Source organism: Armigeres subalbatus, chromosome 3 (genome assembly GCF_024139115.2).
Source record: "Armigeres subalbatus isolate Guangzhou_Male chromosome 3, GZ_Asu_2, whole genome shotgun sequence".
Lineage (NCBI taxonomy): Eukaryota > Metazoa > Arthropoda > Insecta > Diptera > Culicidae > Armigeres > Armigeres subalbatus.
This window is the reverse complement of record NC_085141.1, coordinates 180,033,319-180,057,311: the sequence shown is the minus strand read 5'-3', so window position 1 is coordinate 180,057,311 and position 23,993 is coordinate 180,033,319. Positions and strand designations below refer to the sequence as shown.

General features: G+C 39.0%; 1 protein-coding gene across 4 annotated transcripts in view; it reads left to right on the top strand.

The window, feature by feature from the left end:
* Window positions 1–388: 388 nt before the first annotated feature.
* LOC134227372 (fasciclin-2) overlaps window positions 389–23,993 on the top strand; it is a 332,520-nt gene continuing 308,915 nt past the window's right edge. For all 4 annotated transcript variants that reach the window (XM_062708789.1, XM_062708788.1, XM_062708787.1 and 1 more), the window contains exon 1: window positions 389–1,592. In XM_062708789.1, coding sequence (XP_062564773.1) covers window positions 1,526–1,592 — 67 coding nt within the window. In that variant the 5' untranslated portion in view covers window positions 389–1,525. The remainder of the gene's footprint in view (window positions 1,593–23,993) is intronic.

The window sequence follows — 23,993 nt, the reverse complement described above, 5'->3', positions numbered from 1 at the left end:
CATCCGTTTGTCATCTAAAATGCAATTCAGGTCAAACGGTCTTCTCGGCTAGTGTAATAAATTAACATCCAAAAAATAACATTCCCACCCTGTTGCTTAGTTATGTGTGGTTTTTCTCTGCCTATGATCAAAGGAATGAAAAGCTGTCCCGCGTGCTGCATGAATTTCGCCACCACCCACTTCAGCACTGAACAGAGACGAATGTGTTGGAATTCAATCGCTTGGGGTGCGATGTTTTTCCGCACTGAAACCGCATGAACTCCGTAGCATCGAGGATGTTGCGCATGTGGTGGTGGTTCACTTCGCTATCTCATCGCACCGTTGAAGCTTTCTGCTGGGACTGGGGTTCGACGGGTTTCGCTCGTACGCTATTCATTCAATAGTGCGCTTGGAGCCGTACGGTACGCACCGTCGTCGAGCTGGAATCGTTCTTTCGAGTTGTCGTGCCCTTCGCTGTGTTATAGAAGGTGGTTCAGATTCTGAGCGTGAGGAAGCTGAAGTCGCTGGGAGCCGTTCCCCCTTTCTTCGTCACGAGAGGTGACTACTGACGGTTGTGGAGAATTAGATTACCCGCGAAGAAAGTCATTGCTGTGGTGCGGTCGAGACGATCAGCGGACTGTGGCTTGCGAACGCTACGGCTGCTGTTACACAATTTACCTTTTGACGCGACGGAACGCCTATAGAAACGCGCTGGGTGTTGAGTCGTGCATCCATTTGCGTTGCGTATTCTACGCGCGGTGGTGTTGTGAGATTGAATCTAATTCAGAGAAATTCACCGTTTTATGTGGGTGGAATAACAATTGAATGGTGTTTTTTTTGTGGTGTCTCGGTTGTCAATTGTATGAATGAGCCCGGTGGCAATTGTTTGAACGGCGGAGAGTAGTGACTGAATTTGGGGAGCAGCCCAAGCCCCACTTTGGTATTAATCATCAGAAACCCCTTCATTCAGCTCAGCTTGCGACAGTAGTTATCTATATGTTCTTGTGCTGCTGCATGTATCGTGGAATGGTGTGAGTTGTTACTACAAGTGGGAGAAGCGAAGTTGAAAACAACTCTTTCGTACAAATACCGCTGCACCTGTGTTGTTATATTAGCGTGTTCCAGCGGATTATTCACGTCCGATTCGAAATACCTGGTGGAACTTGAGCGACTGCAACTCTCGGATAATCTGGGTGGACACAATTTTTCCGATTTCCACTCCGACTTGATTGTCCTCGATTGCTTTTATGTTAAAATATGGAAATATAAAGAGGTGCATTAGTGAATTAGCCTAGTGAGTGGTCAAGTGATTATATCCTCAGAAAGGTGCGCAAAGTGGTATTGGTTTTAAACGGCTTCAATAAGCGGTGTATGTGAGAATAGAAAAAAACACAACGAAAACGTGAAGTCAAACAAGAGATACAAAAATACGAAACAAACAACAAGAGGGACAAACGGTCTCACACATATTGCGTACCTGTGCTTCGTCTACGTTCCAGCCAGCCAACACTTAAGCCGACTCGACCAGCCCGACCAGGTGTGCGACATGGCGAGCGGCAGGGTGAAGATGAATTCTGCTTCAATAACCATACTTTGTTGGATTACGATATTAGGTAAGGTGCAAAACATACAACATGATGCATTGCTTTTGTCCGTGGAAGGACTTTGTTGGGTATTATATGTAATAAGTGCACGACTCCCACTGTTGGGGTATAGTCTGGATGTCTAGCTGGGAGCCTATTGAATAACATTCAGACTGGATTATGGAAAATAAAAAAATGTTTATCTACAAAATTGTCCTTTTACTTTAGGACTTTAATTACTAAGTAATCAAGAATTATGGAAGAAATCTATTATACTCTTGTCATTGCAATATTTTTTACATAACTTTTATAATTAATCTTTGAGTGAAAATTTGGAGTCCCGAAGTTCGCATGCGGAATAATGTTTGCAAATAAAGGGAGCGATTTATAAATATGTGACTGATGAATTAATAATTAGCATTTGTTTTGAGCCTGGCGCAGTTCAGGAATATCCAGATGTTTTATTGAAATCACTATATTTTTATTCTCGCTTCTATCACGTATGAAACTTATTCCTTATTAATAAAAAGGTAAACAATCTTTTCAAAATATAATTGAATCATTTTTATTAAAAAACTGCATTTAACCATTTTACATCGTTCCGAGAAAACAACAAAAAAAAACTGTTTTTATTTTGATACTTTGTCAGCCCAAATGGAGAATAAATTTTTCAGAGTTGTTTAAGCCAAACAAAATCGCTGTTTCTTGCATTTTTGGAATTGGTGAAAATTTCAACAACTGTATCTCAGTGACTTACACATGTAACTATTGTTGACATGATTTAAAAATATCAGTTCAAAATGAGACAAACTTGACGCCATAATTTGATGCATTGCATAAGAGGCCATGCTTCTCCATTATTGCTAATCTTTTACCCTATTAGCATCATCTGTCTCTTCAATGGTGATTAACATCTTTGGGGTTTGACGCCGTTGGCTCTACTGACAACTTAAAGTTCGTAAACAAAATATCATTCCGGGACTAATATTCTAGGATGGAGTAATTATTGTTAGGCGTTTCTGTGAATTACTTTTATCATTATGTATCACGTATTCCATGGCAAAAAATGTGTTTGATTCGCAATTTAAATGCGATAAGCCCATCGTTCAATACAACACTGCTGCTGCAGAGTAAAACAAATTTGATTTGTATTAGAATATAAGGTCGTGTAAATTTGCAAAGTATACTGAAGGGTGCATCGCAAATAATAAGAAAGTATGAAATTATTTTTTTTTTCCAAGTTCGTTTATTTGGTAGGCTCAGGCGTGTATAACACTTTACGGAGCCATGGTTCTTTGTGATATATACAATCAATATCATTTTATTATACAGTTAATAAGAGAGGGGAAGGAGCCAGCGTACTCGTGGTGACTCGAGGTTAGTTTACAAAGTTTAAGGATGGACGGGGCTTAGGATTTGGGATAAGGAAATTTCAGCTTCTCATCCGGGCATTTGGCGTCAGTGACGATGTGGCGTGTCGTCATGCTCGAGGAATGGTTCGACTGGGAGCATCTTCCGGATGGCAAGAGCTATGGAGCTCTACGGAACAAAAAGGCAGAGACTAAACAAAAAAAAAACAAAATATTAAATTTTGATGTCAGAAGCACAAAGAAAACTATAAATGGCCTGCATATAGACAACATCACGATCTCCCAAAACACCTCGAACTTCCCTGAAGGGTTGTTTACCTCGGGCCACAAGGGTATCCAATAATTGCTCTCTGGAGGCGTAATTTTCCGAGCAGGACCAAACTACGTGATCGATGTCATCATAACCGGCTCCGCACCTACATAAGTTGCTATCGACAAGGTTTATTCTGTACAGATGTGCGTTTAGTGAATAGTGATTGGACATAAGTCTCGACATCACGCGAATGAAGCCTCGACTTAAGTCCTCACCTCTGAACCACGCTCGCCCAGAAACTTTTGGAACTATGGAAAATAGCCACCGTCCAAGTTCATTGTGTGTCCAATTCCTTTGCCAACTTTGAAGAGTACTCTGACGGACTAATGGGAAAAACTCGTTGCTCGAGAATTGTCTATCATAAACTTCACCTTCCAGTGCGCCCACCTTTGCCAGCGAGTCTGCCTTCTCATTGCCGTAGATTGAGCAGTGAGATGGGACCCAAACAAAGGTAATCTTGAATGATCTTTCGACCAAAACACGCATCTGCTCTCTTATGTTTGAAAGAAAGTAAGATGCGTGCTTAACAGGTTTCATCGACCGGAGTGCTTCGATAGAACTAAGACTATCCGAGAAGATGAAATAATGGTCTACGGGCTGATTGGAAATTATCCCCAAAGCGAAGTTAATTGCTGCCAGCTCAGCAACATAAACCGAACACGGTTCCTGAAGTTTTCGGAAGGTATTTGAAGTTACATTGAAAACACCGAAGCCAGTGGATCCGTTGATGCGAGAACCATCAGTGAAATATCTGTTGTTGCAATTGACATGTTCATATTTTTCAGAAAATAGTGAGGGAATAGATATTTGTCGAAGATGATCTGGTATTCCTTGAATAGCATGTTTCATGGACAGATCGTATACAATTGAGGAACTGTCGTTGGTGAAGTGAACTCGAGAGGGATTATAACACGGAAGACAAAGATCTGACGATATGTAGTTGAGATAAACTCTCAGGAATCTTGAACGACAAGTTAGTTCAAGCATATTATCGAAGTTATCTAGAACAAGTGTGTTACTTGTTCCACATTTGATGAGTATTCTAAGTGAGAGCTCCCAGTAACGGTGCTTTAAAGGAGTGACTCCAGCAAGCACCTCCAGGCTCATGTTATGCGTTGAATGCATGCAGCCAAGGGCAATACGCAAACAACGATACTGAATTCGTTCCAATTTGATCAGGTGGCAATCAGCTGCTGAGAGGAAGCAGAAGGAGCCATACTCTAAAACAGAGAGAATAGTCGTTCTATAGAGTTTGATGAGGTCTTCCGGGTGAGCACCCCACCATGTTCCGGAGATAGAACGTAGAAAATGGATCCTTTTCCGGCATTTTTGTATCAAATACTCAATGTGGAGTTTCCAGGTGCATTTGGAATCAAACACGACCCCAAGGTATTTAGAAGATAAAGATTGGTTGATGTCATCATTCAACAGCTTGAGTCTCAGTTGAGCAGGATACCGCTTCTTAGTAAACACAACCAATTGAGTTTTTTGCGGTGAAAACTCGATCCCTAAATGTCTGGCCCAAACAGTCAGATTATCTAAGGTACTTTGCAATGGTCCTTGCAAGACAGCTGCACATGGACCTCTTAGAGAAACCACGGCATCATCTGCAAGTTGTCTGAGCGTGCATTGTCCTTCTAAACAATTGTCAATATCTTTAACATAGAAATTATAAAGCAAGGGACTTAAACACGAACCTTGGGGAAGGCCCATGTAGCTATTTCTGGAAGTTGTCAGAGTGCCGAGTGTGAAGTTCATTTGTTTTTCTGACAACAAATTGTACAAGAAATTATTCAAAATAACGGGTAATCCACTACTGTGCAGATTGCCTGACAGTACTTCTATGGAAACTGAATCAAAAGCGCCCTTAATGTCCAAGAATACTGAAGCCAATTGCTCCTTGTGCGCAAAGGCCAGTTGTATATCTGAAGAAAGCAACGCCAGACAATCGTTTGTTCCTTTCCTTTTCTAAATCCAAACTGAGTATGTGAAAGCAATGCATTTTCTTCGACCCAATGGTCGACTCTTGAAAGGATCATTTTCTCCAATAATTTTCTCATGCATGATAGCATGGCAATCGGTCGGTATGAATTGTGATTAGACGCTGGTTTCCCAGGCTTTTGAATAGCTATTACTTTGACCTGTCGCCATTCAGGTGGCACAATGTTGTACTCCATGAAACAGTTGTACAGGTCAAGTAATCGTCTTTTGCGATATCTGGGAGGTTTTAAGAAGATTGAATTTGATGTTATCGCATCCCGGAGCAGAGTTATTCGATGAAAGAAGAGACATAGAAAGTTCCAGCATTGAGAATGGTCCACCCAAAGAACCGGGATCAGTGACTGATTCTCGAAATAGCGGTTCTGCTGGTACGGAATCTGGACAGACCTTTTTTGCGAAGTTGAATATCCATCGATTGGAGTATTCTTCACTCTCGTTGGTGGAAATGCGGTTCCGCATGTTGCGGGCCGTTTTCCAAAGTGTTGTCATTGAGGTTTCTCGTGATAGTCCCTCGACAAAACGTCGCCAGTAGCTACGTTTTTTTGCCTTGAGAAGATTTTTGAGCTTTCTTTCGAGCCTCAAATATTCTTCAAAAAGCTCGGACCTTCCATGTTTACGGAAGGCCTTGAAGGCATCAGATTTCTCAGAATACAACTTAGTACATTCATCATCCCATCCAGGAGTGGCTGGTCTTCTTATGACAGATGTACTTGGAACGCGTCGTTTCTGAGCTTCTAGTGCGCTTTTTTGAATCAACTCAGTAAGGAATCGATATTCATCCAAAGGTGGAAGAGTATCAGTTGATTCAATACCAATTTCTACCGCCGATGCAAATTTTGGCCAGTCAATGTTTTTCGTGAGGTCGAAAGGAACATTAACTGGCTCAGATTGTTGATAGCTACTTTTAATTGTGGTAACTATCGGCATATGATCACTACCATGGGGATCTTGAATTACCTTCCACGTGCAATCTAATGATAGTGAATTTGAACATAAAGACAGATCAATACGGCTTTGTTGACCATTTGGTCCTATTCGAGTTACTTCACCAGTGTTCAAAATATTCAAATTGAAATCGTCACACAAATCATAGAAAATAGGCGCTCTATAATCGTCATACGTTTCGCCCCATCCAATACCATGTGCGTTCATATCACCCAATATCAATACTGGAGATGATAGGAGGAGACTGCGCTCCAAAAATGTCGACGATTAATAGAGGCATTTGGAGGAATGTACACTGAAGCTATGCAAAGATCTTTATTCTTCACATTTACTTGGCATGCGACGATTTCTAAGCCGGGAACAGTCGGAATGGGAATTCTGTAGAAGGAGTAGCATTTTTTGATCCCCAAAAGAACGCCACCATAATGATCATCCCGATCTTGGCGAATAATGTTATCGTGAAAGTTGATTTCATCTTCAGAAGAAAGCCATGTTTCACAGAGTGCAAATATATCGCAATCGGAATTGCGAACCAAAAACTTGAACACGTTTAATTTATTTTTCAGACTATGACAGTTCCACTGCAGTACAGTGATTGTATCTTCGGTATTGGCCGTATTATCCATCGAAAGATATAATTTCTGCAAGAAGGGGCCATGAAACAGTCAATTGCTTCAGATAACTTTCAACTGTTGGAATAAAGAGGTCAATGATTGGCCTCAATGAATTATTGTATTGAATATTGAACAAGTTCAAAAAACGGTCCACAAGGTCCTTAAAGGAGATCAATCCTCGCTTGGACGGAATACTTTTTCTAGAAGTGCGAATTTGTTTTTTTCTTTCGTTGATTCTCCTAGCCGGATGTTTCTTCGAAACATCGGATTTAGGCAATGGCGGGAATGTCTTACTGCAACTAGGATCAAAAGAAGCAGTAGGGACAGATTGCTTCGGGATTTTAAATAAACCCCCATTACCTTCAGATTTTGGCAAGCTTTTATGGATGACTTTTGTTCTCTTACGGCGCGATCCCGGGGAAGACGGTTGCTTCCTCTTTTCGGGCACGTGTACCTCCGCAGAATCATCCATGTCGGCTGCGTCAGAGTCCAATTCGTCAATTGATATGGAATCATAATAATCACTTACACGAACGGTGGCTGAAATAGCAGTCGATGTGTGGATGTGTCTTGCGACCTAACTATTTCCGCATACGACTGCTTGGAGCGCTGTACCAACGAGCGCTTCACTTTTTGGGTGCGCTTTTTGTACACCGGGCATTCTTGCAAACCATGGGGAGGGTTCAAACCACAATAAGCACATTTTGTTGCTTGTTGCTGGCAAAACTCCTCCCGATGTCTTTCTGAGCATTTGCCACAACGTGGTTTGTTGTCACAAAACTCGGCAGTGTGACCAAGTTGTTTGCAGTTGGTACAATTAAATACCCTTGGCACAAAAAGACGCACCGGAAACAACATATTTTCTATATCGACATATTTTGGAAGCATCGAACCGGCGAATGTCACCCGAAGCGAGCCTGACTTGGAATAAACCTTCTACCGTGGCTGCTGAATGCAATTCCTTGCAGTCCAGAATATCCACGGTAGATTGCAGGGCGTTCTTTAGGCGACCTTTCCCTGCAAGCACATCCTTGCAAGTCAAGCTCGCTGCGTTGATTACGCCTTCTATCTCGACCTCCCGCGAGGGCACATAAACTAAATATTCAACATTGTACGCCCTGTCGCCAGCAATTTCATTCGCCACCTGGTATGTAGGTGCGGTGATGCGTAGTTTGTTCCTGTTGATTTGGCTGAATTCAAGCTTCGTAAAACGACGCGTCAAATCTCGTTTTATGCCCAGAAAATCTAGGCTCTTCACTTTCTGCCGAAAGTAAACAACCCAAGGCCCAGGCGAAGCCGCATGGTACAATCGTGTGCGAGTACTATCTTTTGGAGGCCCATTGCTTCCTACTGTCTCTGCCTCCATTCTCACCTCGCAAAGTGGAAGGATAATTATTGCTTATGCTAACTTACAACTAATAGCTTATTAGAAAAAAAAAATATCAAGAAAAAAACTAATTCAATTTGTGTCTATTAGTTCCGCTCTGTGACGGGAGAACAATAAAGCAATCTCTTCCACTTATCTGCGCCTGCTGCTGTAGGTAGCAGCAGTAACAATAGCCTGCTTCACTGGCGTCGCCAGAAGCAGCTACTTCACTCGCCGACAGCGATCGCCTTGGATCCGTAGGTAGGAATAGCACCACACAATACAACTCGCACTACCGAACACAATCCGCGATGAGACACAGCACACACGTCTGGCTCGTTCGAACTATCGGCACGGAATGCGTATGAAATTATGTTAGTGCCCTTGTGTCCATTTTAACCACGCGCTGACTCTGCTTTTTTATCAACCTAATACTGAATACTAAATATTGAAATGATTTGCAGAAGGATGTCCACAACATACATCCTTATAATATTTGTTTGATAAACATGTTTAGTTACATGAAATTTCTCTCGAATATTTGAAAATGGTTTTTGAATGTCTTATGACTTTTAAATGCACGAAACGTCGATATCTGATGTCATTTAAATAAAGGAACAATTTTCGAATGAATAAGAAAATCATTGAATATCATTTCAAGTTATTTTAGTTTAAAATATGCACTTATGACAAATTTGGCCTTTATCAAACATGGCTTAGGAACTAAGTGAAATCTGCAAAGTTTCGACATTATCACAAAAATTTAAAAAAAATCACTTCCCAAACATATCTCGAAACAGATCTCGACGAACACCCAAATGAGTGTTATAATGTTTTTTTTTGCAATTCCTGATCATAATACCTGGTTTACAGTTTGCGTTGTGAGTGAAGAAAACGGCCTACTTTTCCATACCAATGACATGGGTGCTTTAATGAACATTATCCAACTTAAATGGGTTGCATACAATCCATTATAGCACTCATTTGGGTGATATAATGGAAAACCAGCATTAGAACAATAGTTAAAGGACCACATTTTGCTAAATTGACTTGGGTGAGTGTTCGAATACTGTATTCTTTGTGTCACGTAATAAATGAAATAATTTGATGGGCATGACATCCAATTCTCCAAAGGCAGGTTTATCTATCCTTTTATGGTCTGTCGAACACATTATGGTGCACGATAACATGGAATCTATTTGTTTTCTGCAACAACATGATTTTTTGGTGAGATTGGTCTTATTAAGTAAATAAAATTAGGCCGATATAAATATTAAATTTATTTTATGCCCCCCCCCTTCAACTTTCCAAAAATATTGAGGGGGAGAAAAAAATTTTTTTTTGCCTTTTTATTTTTTTATTTTTGAACATTTGCATCACTGTTTTTATCTTGGTACGAAATATGTCATTTATAGACCATACATTTGTCACCAAGAATATTTCAAATGAATGTAACATCTATCGGCATAAATATTCTATATCCTATCAGGTCACGCATATTAAGGGGACTCTTGCTTACAGATTCCGTCTAAGCTCCCTTGCAATATGTGGCCTACCGATTTCCAACAATGTTCTCAAACATCTACACATTGATATCGGTATTTGATGGCTTTTATGTTGCTCGGCACATGCTATCCAACTGAATGGTCGTCCGAATTGTAAATTTTAAACATCATCTGCGTTATCATTACCTATATACTCGACACGTTTTAAGATTAAGTTGTACACTCGAACTTTGGTGAGTGGATCAATCCGGTATGGTTTCCAAATATTTCGATAACACGCAAAGTTATCCCCAGGTCGTGGTTCCATGTCGATCCCAATTTCGCTATATGCTGATATCAGACTATGGCTACAGGCTACTGCAAAGTTTGGGGGGCTGCTCCCGTTAACACTCAAGCACCTGGTCCTGCCGACTTTGATGGTGAGACGCCGCAAAAAAATCAAACGGTCAGCTCACTCAGCATAAATGGGAGTCGCAGTACTAAAGCCTGTCCACGTTAAATTTCATACACCCATCTCAACAGGCAATTTTTGAAAATTTTCACAAACGACTGAGACGATCAATTTACATGACAGCTAAATCTGTCTGCTTTATGTGCTGGTTTCAGATGTTTTGAACACGCCCAAATTGATAAAAATGGCGACAAATCAATTGGACAGTACCTAAGTGTCCGAATTTTAACGTGGACAAGCTTTAATATAGCTTTCGTGATCATTAGCCAATACTGGTTTTTTAAGAACACTGGCTGAGACTTGAAGACGCTGTTCAAAGTTCTCGAACCATCACTTCAGCTGTCCAAGTCAAGGAGCAATTGAGGCAATAACCTCCGGTTGCTGCATTCATCCTTTCTTTATCGGTCAGGAAGTCCACCTATGCCTGCCTATCCTGTCTGCAGCAGCGCCCGACAGGAATACATACCGTTGACGGACTCTCTTTCTCTGATTCTTCATTTTCTTCACCGTTTGCTTATCTATGCTCCTCAATCTTCCATTGGGTTACATCTGTAATCCATTCTTTTCGTTGAGTGAGCAGCTCACCCAAGTTTTTCTCGCCGATTTCGATAATAGCATTCTTTACTGCCCACTTATCTTCTACGCTGCTACCTTCCAGAACATCCACTACCCGAGTTCTAAGATCCTCAACGAACGATATCTTTACAGCTGGATCTTCTGGACAGTCTATTTTGATTCGTCGCCTGAGCCTCTCCTGACACCGCTGAATCCAAGCAATGCGTTGTCGCCAATTAGAAGATGATAGTCAAAAGCGATGTCAGCGCTGCGTTTATTACGGATTCAAGAAGGCATCGTCTCCGTTTTCAGCTGATCCATTTCCAGAGGAGCTAAATACTACTGCCAACTAAAAGCGGGTCTGGGAAATAAGTCAAATGCTGCTGCCTGCAGACATGAGAAGCGGGCGCAGGAGGACTCCCCGGCCGACGATGGTAGGAAACTCGCAACAACCGGCGATATTCATTTCCTCTTCGATATTTCACGACGCCTGAATGGAGCAAGGACAAATCCGTGGATGATAGATAAAGACACGACATGTCAGTCACTCATCGATCTAGCTGATCAGCTGAAACGTTGGCTCGACAACTTACAACAACTTCTCCATGTTTTGACAACCTCTCCTAATTCAGATATAGGGAAAGCTTGACAATTCTCCGACGGCAGCAGGCAGGATTCCGCCTCGGACGATCATGTGAGAACCATTCTGTCACGCTTTGCATCATGCTGGAGCAGGCCATTTAATTTCAAGAGTCCCTCCATTTTGGTATTGACCACGGAATCGTGAGTGAGTACAAGAGTGAGACAAGGGTGCATGTATTATACCTCTGTTGCTATTTCCCATCGTAGTCGACGAAATCATGGACCTCTCTAGCAGTCTACCTCCATAGAGCAATCGAATGAGATGATGATACTGATCTACTAACGCCACAGCGCTCTACCAAGTAGAGTAAACTGAATGACCTGGTCGTATGCTCCCACTCAACAAACTCCAACTCCACGGTAGCCGGGCAAACAGTGGAGAAGGTCGAAACCAAAACCAGCCAACTTTGGACGGCGAACCGAGATCAACATAGAACATGGAGATCCAATTTGTCCAGGCAATGCACCAAACTTCGAATAGGGGTAACGGCTCAAACCTTGGCCCATTATGCTACGGTTGAGCACATTTATCGTTATAAATCTTCATATATTGCATTTCCAACCAGAATTATTCCACCAGCCAACTTGCTTACATTTGGTTTTGACGCCAAATAGCAAAAGACGACGATAAATGTCCGCAATATCTCATTTAAACCAGCGAAAGTCTCGAGAGAAATGGACAAAAGGTCGGCATCCTTGTCCCTATCATGTGGATAATTTTTCAGCCCACTTGGGATGAGTGAGTGTTGATTTCGAACATACGAGAGAAAAAGATGGGTTGCTGTTTATAGTACCAGTCATTTTGCTTGCGTTGAATAAAGGCAGCATGCAAACAAATAGAGAAAATCAAATCATCTTATTGAGCGTGAATTCTAATTGGTTGCATGTAAAATACTACCACACTGACTGTGAGAGTGCGTTTCAGAGGTTTCAGATTCCCCCAATAGCACGCTTACCAAGGACATGCTAACGAAAATACTATTATATGAATCGTTTATTTCCCAAATATTTACCATATTTGCAAAGGTAGAAGTTTAAAAAAATGAAAACTGTATTAAAAACTGCATTTGCAAAAAGGCTACATGTTCTAGCCCTCATGTTGTACCTTCAAACAAATTGCATACGTTAATTATTGGCTGCCGCATAATTTTGAGATTTACTGCTAGTTGAAACCATGGCAGTTGTGTTGCTCTCGCTCTTGCGATACTCTCCAAGAAACTTTTTTCCAAAACGTAAACAATGCTTTAGGTGGGGATGATGCATAACGCACTACTAAAGAAAGCCAATTGTAAAACTTATTCTAGGCAATTCCTTGCTTTGTACTGTGCATAAACAGTTATAACTGTGCCAACTACCTGATATTATTACACAATTATTCATAAATAAAATTATTGGATGCTTGTTTTTACATCTGCCTGCATTGAAGTTTTATGATTGGTACGTGCGTTTGATTCCACTCCTCTCTATATCGATCAGCTGTTGTGAATCCTCTCAAAACTCTCACGTGTTTCAACTTCCGGAGTTGAAAGAATACTTTTCGGTATCATTTTACAGATCAAAATACTTTTGCAAGCAATAATAAATCTAAATTATGATGAAGGTATTTGTCAAGTAATTTGATTTAAAATTAGTCACATGAAATGACGTTGAAAGTTTATCTAATGAAACATACGATCCATTGTATCTTTCCATTATGATTTGAGAAAATGTTTGTAGGATTCGTGCGAAAGATGATAAAACTAAATATTCTTACACTAATTTAATCATTTAGGGGTCGTTCAAAAATGATGTCACAGCTTTTAGGGGGGGAGGGGGTCTAAGATTTTGTGACAGTCCATGTACTAGGTATACAAAAAAGCGTGACAGAGGGGGGGGAGGGGGTCTAGAAATCTCAAAAAGTAGTGGACGTCATATTTGAATCGCCCCTTATTTGCGAAATTATGAAGAAAATGGTGTATCGAACCACGAAAGGTTGATGCTTGAATCGCTTTTGCTTGAATCGTGTTTGGAAGCCGTAAGGTAGGCAATTATTTTTGTATGTTCTGCGAATGAAAGCGATTATATCGTGATTCGAGAAAAGCATCATGAGGGCCCATTTACAAACTACATGATGTTTCAGGTTGTGGGAGGGTACTTGTCTGAGCGTTAAGGACTTTATAAATTTCAGAATCCTACCATACATATGAAGCATTACTAGAGGCTTGGTGTGGGTTGAGTTTAGCGTTATGTAATTTGCGAATGAAACTTAACCGCTGAGTGGATTAACCTGTTTGACCAAAAATTCTTAGCAACCTAATCGCAAGCATCGGATATTCTATCTGCAGCTTTCGGTTATTTTCACCAGTACGGGTTATTGGTGAGAATGTTTTGATTTTAGAGTTTCACCTATACTAACGTAGTGCTACAAATCGAAAGCACATGCCACCATTTGGCTACGGGTGCCCCCAGTATTGTCCAGAAAAGTTTTGGTTAATTATGTCGCTATACTAATGGAAATTGTGAAATAAAAATGATATCTGACATAGTGTGGTTGTTATCCATTCACCTGATGTGCGAAAGCAGGTATGTTCATTCAGAAAACTCTTTTATTGGGCAAAAGAAAAACTCTAGTACAGCCTGCATGCATAAGACAACGAAACATGGCTGCTAAAAACCGAGTCAAAGTGATTTTTCACGCAAGATAAATGCTTGTAATAGTTTAAGAAGTGTATAAATCTAGAGTTATGAAGCAGATATATGTTTGATACACTTTTCTATAGAAGCAGTGGTTAATATCTCCCTACAAATCGACGTATTATCGCTGAAATATTGATTAATTTGCGTGAAGAGCCAATGTTACATCCAGGGCCAACATTACCGCCAGTTACCCTATTCAACTCAAACATGAAATCTGTGATGTTTTACACCAGTGAGACTTGGTGCGTATTGGCAGAGATCACATAGATTTGCAAGTATTCATCACCTGATGTCTGTCAGCATGGGCCTGATGGTCTCCCAACTGGATCCCGAATACTGAGCCTCATCGACGATCCAATATCAACGGCAACTCCACAGTTTGAATGGGCGTAGGCTGGCCACAGACAACGTAAGAACAGAGACAAAATATGCAATCAAGCGCTGGAATCCAGCAGGACATCGCAGCAGAGGCAGACCCAGGATCGCCTGGCGGCAAAACCCTAACAGAGAAATAAACAAAGTCGATGGGAATCAGACTTGGGCTCAAGCCAAGGATGGTGATCCTTATCGTTGGTCCTAAGTACCCTAAAAGGTGCTCAGAACACAAGAGTTGGTGTGTAAGAATTGGATCCCACGAAATGAATGCCACATGTACATGGGTGCTGAGAAAGAAACCAATTCTAGTGCCGTATAGCCTATGGATTGTGTAACTTTGATTAGCTAAGTAATTATTTAACTTGTTTGGAAGAGTCTTTCATTTTTCATAAAACAAGTGGAGCTGTAACTCTCAAAAAGCAAAGTTGTTTTCAGTGTATCGTATCTTGGAGTAAGATAAGCCAAAATCTGCAACCAGACACCTGATAAGACATCTCAGATCGTGTAAGGATTGAGAAGCTTCCATGCAGCAATCGCCGTGCATGAGCCGAAATGGTCTCCTTACGACTGTACAGAAACCCACACAGCTGATCCACGTATATTTCTTGCATGGGTAAGTTCAACGTCCATTGCATCCTCTCTACTGGTTTACCCGAGGCCGTATATATGCCGCTAACAAGTAGCATGTCATTTCAACAAGTAGCATGTCAGTTCAGCTGTTATGACGTGCTTCACCGATTCTACTTCAAACTGCACCTATCTATTCAGTATAGTCCGGGAAGCCTGCAATTCCGAACCATCATAAAAAATCCATGTTCAGACAACACATCTCTGATTTCAAAAGTACACATGACTATCGCCCCAGTACAACCAATTTGAGCTACATCCTTAACTTGAACAAAAGCTTATAGTTCTAGCCGTACTTTAAAAATTTTGGTGTTATGGATTCAACAGTTTAGAGTCCATCAGCAAAATCTTTTCCAAAAAGAAAAACTAAAATTTCTACGGAAATAAGTTCCAGTATTTTTTTTAAATTATATAAAGTTTGTGCTCATTACTGGATAAATAAATTACAAATATTCATAATCTTTGCTTTCTCTAAACATTCTTTGCTATTCCAAATTTTTCATGCAATTATTCCCATTTTGGACTTTTTTTTCGTTTCCTTGTTATTTTTTTTACTCCCCCCCTCGTGTTTTCCAAGAGCTGTTGGACATAAAATAAATTTAATATTTGTATCGACCTTATACCATTTTGGTACACATATATCATATTTAAGCCCATTTTTTGTCATTGCAAAAAATAGCGTTTGCAACTCGTTGCAAAACTCGATTTTTTCAGCACTCGTAGTATTTATCCAACTCGGGAAGCCTCGTTGGATAATCGGTCGGGGTTCAGCCAAACTGCACCAAGCGGCTTTTCGACTGACTTGTGATATTTTGTCCGTACAAGGACAACGGAAATAGTTTCACATGAATTTAAGCGTACATTTGCATTGGGATATCCTCAGTTATGGGGTTAGGGGATATCTGATACGATTTACGACCAATTAAATCTGCTAAACGAAAGTTTGAGCAGAAAAATGGGTAATTTTTCGTTGGCGCTTGGTGCGATTTGGCTGAACTTCGACCAAACGTACAAATCGTGCTAAAAAAATCATCTTTTTGCAACTAGTTGACTGGCCATTATGCAACTCATTTGAGTTGTATAATGGTCATTAAAGCACCCATTCCATTGGTATAGAAAAGTAGGCCGCTTTATAACTCAAACGCGGACCAGGTATTATGATCAGAACTAGTTGCAAAAAGATGATTTTTTATGCACGAGTTGTACGTTTGGATAAATACTACGAGTGCTGAGAAAAACGAGTTTTGCGACGAGTTGCACACGCTATTTTTTGCAATGACGAAAAATGGGCTTCAATATGGTAAATTTGTAGCAAAACGGTACAAACTGATTTACTCCACATGATCATTTCTACCAATATATCATGTAGCTGCAGAGAACAATCATATTCCATGTTATCGTGCTACTTTGCATAGGTCCTCAGACCTTAAAGCGATAGATGAACTTGCCTTTGAAGAGGTGAGCCAGCCCAGGGCTGCAAACCTCTACAATAAAGAAAAAAAAAAAAAAACTTGCCTTTGGAATATTCATGTATCATGGCCATCAAACTATTTCATTTTTATGTGACGCAGAGAATACCCTGTTTGAATACTTACCTTGGTCGGCAAAATGTAGTCATATAACTACTGTTCTGATGTTGGTTTTTCAAGTAGATGCTTAAGTATTAGATTGCTAATGTCGTTCCTGTTCGCGTGACTAACATCTAGGTTACTACGACCTGGCAGCCAAAGTACCGGTACTACCTAGGATAGGATGTGCCAATTAGTCATTAAAAATCGTACCGATTTTCTGTCAAAATCGTACCGGTTGCTGATTGGGTGAAAATGACAATCGATTACTTCGATCGGCGGTATCACATTTTCAAAAGGGCAGCTTGTTGTTACCTTGGCCGTGTTGCTGGATAATTAAATTGAATTTTATGACAAAATTCAAAAGTTTATTTTTTATTTTTTGGGGTAAAATTAATGTATGCTAGGCTGCAAATGATGTATGCGTGATTCTTAAGAGTTATGCTAATTTAAAACACTCGATTTGAGGCATTATTGACCAACTTTTTACCCATTTCACTATGAAACTCTTACATTTCTCTGTATTTTTTTCTGGTGGTACGTAGCATCTTTTATCACGAATTATGGAAGAAGAGAACGAGAAAACATAATTTTTCACATATACTATTCGGCGGATTTTGCATAAAAAATATTTGGAAGCACTGGCCACCACCTCGTCGAAGCAATCGACTGAGAAAACAACAAGGCAGTTGCAATTCTATTGTCACATCCTATCCTAGGGTACTACAAGTGTCAAACCGATTTTGGTGATGAAACCAAACATGCACTACAATATTATGCATAACAAACCGACAAGTTAGACTTGTGGGAGCATATTTTGGCAAAATACTTTTAATGACTATAGCGCCACTAGCGTTCTAGTACTTATGCTTCTACTGTTTTTTATTATAGCACCCATTCGATTGGTGTGGAAAAGTAGGCCGTTTTATCACTCAAAAACGAACTGTACCCTGGACCCTTGAGAAAATTTAGTAGGTAAAACATAATCTTTTATCGATTAGAGGAACCAAGTCATGCCGGATTGAGCTTAAATTTAGCATATTTTAAACGTTTATTCAATGTCAGTTTTATTTAATTCGATAAACAAATTTCGTCATCTGATTTTTTTGCCAGAATAGGGTAACGGCTGTATTTTGGACCGGGCTCATATTTTGGACCACCTAGCTGAATTTTGCATTTATATCACACAAAACTAAATTAAACATGCAACATTTATATTTTATTGCAAAAAGAAACTATCCATAAGGTATCTCCTACATTTGTTTCTTAAAAAATATAGCAATTTTCAAGAATATTTTCACGCATTTACCCATTCCGGCTGGATTAAACCAAAACCAAGAAGACATTGTAAAATTGAAGTCAACTTTCAAAAGCTGTAATTTTATTTGTACATAGATTTAAAACATGTGAATGATGTTGTTGGCTTACTAAGACCTAATTGAAGCAGTTTCATATCTCGAGCAAAACATTGTAAGTTTAAAAACAGTACTCTGAGGCATGTCTAAAATAGGTTCACTTTTCAATGAACCGAACATATTTTCGACATATCTTCTTTTTAAGTTCTAGATCTCTTAAATCATTGTTTTTACCAACCATTTGTTTCTCTAGTATGAAACCATTCATAAACTACTGTTCATACTGCATTCATGAATTACCGTTCATTGATGTAAGCCGTAGTAAAATGTCTATTAAACCAACATGTAACTGTTTTCATTATTTCCATACGAAAATAGTTTTAAAAAAACTACTTGACAAGAACCAATCTTTGCTAGAGCTCTTCGTCCGTGCTGCTTGCCAATGCAACAAAGTTCCGCGTTCTACGATTATGTTTCGTTTGGTAAGAGAATAAGCAAAGAGTAAAAATCATTTTGTTTAGTATCTTTATTAAGGAGACTTTCAGCCCTAGGCTTGCTCGTCTCCGGCGAGTAAGGAAGAACCGGACAACCCAATAATATCAATGTCGCAAATGGAACAGCTCTGGAAAACTACATAACAAATATGGCAGCATAGGAGTGACCACGTGCATGGATCACGGACATGGGCCACACGTTTGTTTTACTTTGATGATGCTGTACCGAGTGGTACTGACATTGATATTAGTTTCAATACCCTTAGCTGGTAGATATTGTTCTAAGGGGTCGTACACTTATTACGTAAGCATTTTTTCTGGGTTTTTCGAGCCCCCCTCCCTCCATGTAAGATTTTTTTCATACAAATGATTTTTTATTTATATGGAGCGTAAGATATTGACCAACCCCCCTCCCCCCATAAGTGCTTACGTAATATGTGTACGGCCCCTAAGCTTTTGAGTGCTTATAAAAATGTATTGTTTAACAAGGACTATAAGGATGAAAACGCCGAAAATGCTGGAGATCACTCATTTAATCTAATAGTAACATAATTTTGCTAGCAATACAAAACTATTCGAGTGGTCCAAAATATGTTCATTGGGTGGTCCAAAATAAAAACAGGTGGTCCAAAATTAAATCTAACATATCTTCAGAATTTGTGATAGTTTGGCTTTTTCGGTGGGATTTACAACATTTTTACCTACAAATCCTATCTAGCATTCATCACTTTTTAGTTGCTTAGGCAAATGATCAAGCATTATTACAAAATCTAACTTTTATTCGAAAAATTGTTCGGCCATCTCCTAAAGTGGTCCAAAATACCTCCCTTACCCTATATGCATGATTTTCTCCCAGTTTTATGTTCTAGAGATTGGGGAACCCTCTGACAAAGGCAAAACAATGGAGTTCCTTTTACTCCGCGGCAGGCTACGGACTGATACTTCTGCCGGCATCTGCAACTCTCTTCATTTTAACAACATCAAATGTTTCCGTAATCTATACCAATGAGGGCCATATCTAACTGGCGCCTGCTTCCATCTTACGTTTACAGTAAGGTGTCGCACATTACATGACATTCCAAAATTATGGTCGGGGTTTTGCGGAACTGCACCATACGGCTTTTTGACTACACTGCGATACATTTTTCGTGACCTTGTATTAATTTCATGAGATTCTGCTATGCTTACCTAAGTTTTACTATCTTTGCTTGAGTATTTTCATAAACATACAGAGAATACGTAGACATTGCATTGTGTCTTTTCTTTAAATAAACTGTAACAAATGTGACTTGAGCTTTTGAATAGAAAAAGAAATGAACATTGCAATGTTTTCCAGAGTTGTTTTGAAGCATACGATGACCCACCCTATTTTGGCCGTTTTAGAACATGGATAGGCGAAAGTCATAAGAATCAAACATATGGTGCAACATGTGCGCATCTATTTTTATTCAAATTGTGCAAAATTTGCAAATGCAAAATTTGTAAACAAATTATATTTTATATACAACTAGATTTATGTACCCGGCCTTGTCTGGGATTGCCAGTTTGATTTCGCAGCTGTTGGAATTGCCAACTTGTTTTTGCTCAAACCAGTTGGTAAGCGGGCTTATCGTGTTTTGTTGTAGATACTTCCCCAGATGATGAGAAGATCAAAAGATGGGTTGAAGAACATCCAATGATTAAAAGAAGGAAGATATCATTTTTAAAAACATTAATTCCGGCAAATAAATTCTTGTTATATCCTAGGAAATGATATTACCGAGAAAAAGATGTTTACCGAAACTGTCATTTTCGGAGAAGTGTTATTTTCGAGGAATTGTTATTTTCGGAGAAATGTCATATTCTTGGAAATGTCATATTCGGGGAAATATCAAATTGTCATTTTCGGGGAAACGATAGTTATATTCCGGGAAATGCCATGTACGAAGAAATGTCATTTTCGGGGAAATGTCATATTCGCAGATTTTTTTTTTGAGAAACGGCATATTCGAGGAATTGTTATTCTCGGGTGAAATGTCATTTCCAAATAAATGTTTTCAAGGATATGATACTTGCGGAAAATGTTATTTTTGGGGATATGTTTTTTTCCGGGAAAATGTTTGTTTTTTGAGGATTTTTTTCAATTAAAAGAATTGGCGAATTTCACAATCTAAAATAACCTAACTAATGAATGGAAAATTTTAAGTTTGACGAAGGTCCGATTGCCTTGCGTTTTTCACGCCGGACGTACTGATGTTTAACCTCGCGCACCTTACACCTCCTTCACACCTTCCCCTTCTCCGTTCAACTTCATTTATAATTGCCTGCTTAGAATAAAGGTTATGTGTCCCAATTTTTGAGGATATCGGTCAAGGGGCTCAGAAGTTTTACAGAAAAGGTCGTTTTCTACATAATAAACCCTACGCACCGTAACCAACTCATGCTTCTCCAATGATCCTCCAACTTCTCTATAATCGTTCCCTTAGGATTGAGAGTACGTGTTCCAAATTTGGTTTATATGAACTCAGGCGTCTAAAAGGTATGTAAAAACGTCCGTTTCATTAACATGCCCCTCCCTTCTTTCTCCTTTGACCCTCCCATCTATAAAATAATTTTCTTATCACTGAGAATATGTGCTCTAAATTTGGTGGAAATCGGTTGAGGGGCTTAAAAGTTACAAAAGATCGTTGACTAAACAAACCCCTCCCCCAAATCCTCTCCCTTTTGCTAATGACTCTCTCGACCCCTTTGTTATCTGGATAGGGAATGTGTGTTCCAAATCTGGTTGAAATCGGACTTGGGGGTTAAAAGTTACCCTGATTTTATTGTTTTCTAAAGAGTTCCCCCCATACCCTCCTCCTTTGTTATATTCAACTGCGAATAGAGAATGTGTTCGGTTGAAATCGGACCTGGGGATTGAAAAAACTTACATATTTCCATACATTCATACATACATACATACATACATACATACATTGGTTTTTATATTTATAGATGATGCGAAATTTGCTGACATTTGTTCATTACATCAAATCTATAGATCAACAGCATTGCAAACATATGGCATGTGCAGAGTTTACAGAAATCGCTCTCAATAGCTAACGAACGACGATTAAAGAAAGGCAAACACTCTTCTGAATCATAACAAGCCATGATAACAAATTTATCAAGCTTGTATACAAGTGCGAAAAAACAGAATCGGATAGGCTGCCCCCACAGAAAAATTGTGATTTTCGCTTTGTTTTCGCTCTTTTTGTGTTGGGAACCGCACAGCTGTGTAGAACAAGTTGAAATGCATTATCAGAACCAGTGCTCCCGCGTTTGAAGCTTTTTAAAAAAAAATTATCATGGGGTATAGGCCATATCGTATATGTATACAGAGATAATAAGTGAGAGACTTTCTCATTCTCTTTTTAATTCAATTCTGAGCATGTAAGATTCTAATTGATGATTTAATGATTGCAGTGTTATTGTTTCCTATTTTTATCTCTTATATTTGATGTTTCTCAAAAGGTTTAATCGCGTTATCACTCATATGCAATGAGATCGAATCATCATTCTGCTGTATCTGAAATTATTTCTCACTCAAGGAGTATTTTGTTTCACTCGCTATTGTGAGATTTTTTAATTTATTCTAATAAATCATTCGTTTACACCCAGGTTTTTTTTACCTGGTTGGAGTTCATTAATTTCACGGTTAACCTGACCTTTCAAACCTTTTTGACCCTTCCTTCGGAAGTGTCTATAATTTCACTTTGTATGCGTTACGCAGGTGTGTTACGTATTAATCTATCAAGAAATCTCGTGAATTATTAAATAAAATGTATGGTATTTCAAACAAATTCACTTTGACATTGAAAATATAATTATAACAAATGATATGATATGAAATTATGCCTATTTTTCTGATTTGTTTCAAAGAAACAAATGATTTTTATTGAGGAACATATAGAAGCATGTACAAAAAAATCTTCTCAGAAAAGCAAAAACGTAAAAATTGAAAAGGATTTCAAAAATTTCTTCAGTAGAAGCTAGATAGCAAATGTGAGCATGTTTTGAGACACTAATAGATCACTTGTATGCATGTATGTGTGCGTATGTGTGCAAATTCTGAAATTTACTACCATAAAAATCTCGCTCATTTTTAAGGTATTGAACAAGTTTAGTTTTACCAAATTAGGCATTCATAAGGTGAAATATATGTTATTATTGAACGCTATTGAGTTTCGCTCAGATCAATGACTGATTTAGCAAGTTCTGGATTAATTAATATCGAGGTCTCTGGAAATTACGAGTACAATATTTGCAACCAGCGTTACGATAGTTGCTAACCATGTCACATTATTCGATCCGACGAGCGCCTTATAGATAGGCAGCATGAAGTACAGTACGTTATCATTCGTTAAGTTGTCACTCAACTCAAGACCTCGCCTTTGGGTAGGCAATTATTTTGTCACTTTCACGGTAAATCGCCGTGGGATGCTGAGTAGTTTTATCTCGTTTTAAATACTGAAGTCTGGAAAAAAAATTCCTTATAACTAAGGAAGGGTCAAAATCTCACTGTAGGTGGATTAATCTGGGTTTTAATAGGTACATTCCACCTGAATTTTCTTTGATTTTTGTAAAAAATATTTTGTGAGGTTCACTCATTAGTTTACCGATGGTGAAATGGTGTTTCGAACCATACAAGGTTGGTGTCTTGGCTAAATGCAAGAAAGGCACTATCACTACTAGGTGAATCACGATGGGTTGTTAATACACGAAATGCTGTTTTGTAACTTAATTCTCACACAATAATGTATGTTTTGGAGAGCCGAAAGACTCGTGGTTTAATCGAGATTAAGGAATCACAGTTCAAAATGAAGACAATATAGAGTACTAAAGTTATGACGATGGTGATAATATTGATGATGCTCTTGGACAGCGTTTCATTTTTGTAATCAACTCGCCGAAAAATGATCGATAAAAATCCCAACCAACAACTCAGGCAAAAGGAGAAACAGGGATACATTTGTGAGGAACTTATATATGACAGAAAGAAGAATAGATGAACTACGATCAAACATTTTCATCGGTGGAGTTCAAGAACTGGTGGACAAAAGACATGTATTCGAGATCAAGACCACAAGACATCACCTGTTTTTGTCTTTCTTGTATTTTGAACTGAGATTTCTGCAATTTTAGGACATCAGCTTCAAAATTACGTCTAAGATTTGAGGGGGAGCGGGCTGAGTTTTGCGACAATTTGAAACATATGCAGGGGTCGTTTTGAGTTACGTCCAACTATAAACAAATGTTTGAATGCATTTTAGCAACAATTTTTTTTTATCTAAAAATATATGGATTTGCGTATAAGGGAATTAGCTCTCACTATACAATTGTAAAAATTGTTGTTAATAGTTATTAGTTGTAACAAAATTGTCTTCTCTTGTCAATATCAGGACAAACACAACTAGGGTGACCATTAGAGTGATTGAAATTTTGACCTTTTCGCTCCCCTGTGCTTAAACGATTGATTTTCCTATTTTAATAGTCCTCCTAAATTTTTAGCTGATTTCGATGTAATTTGATTGTGCACGTGCCATTTAAAGGTTA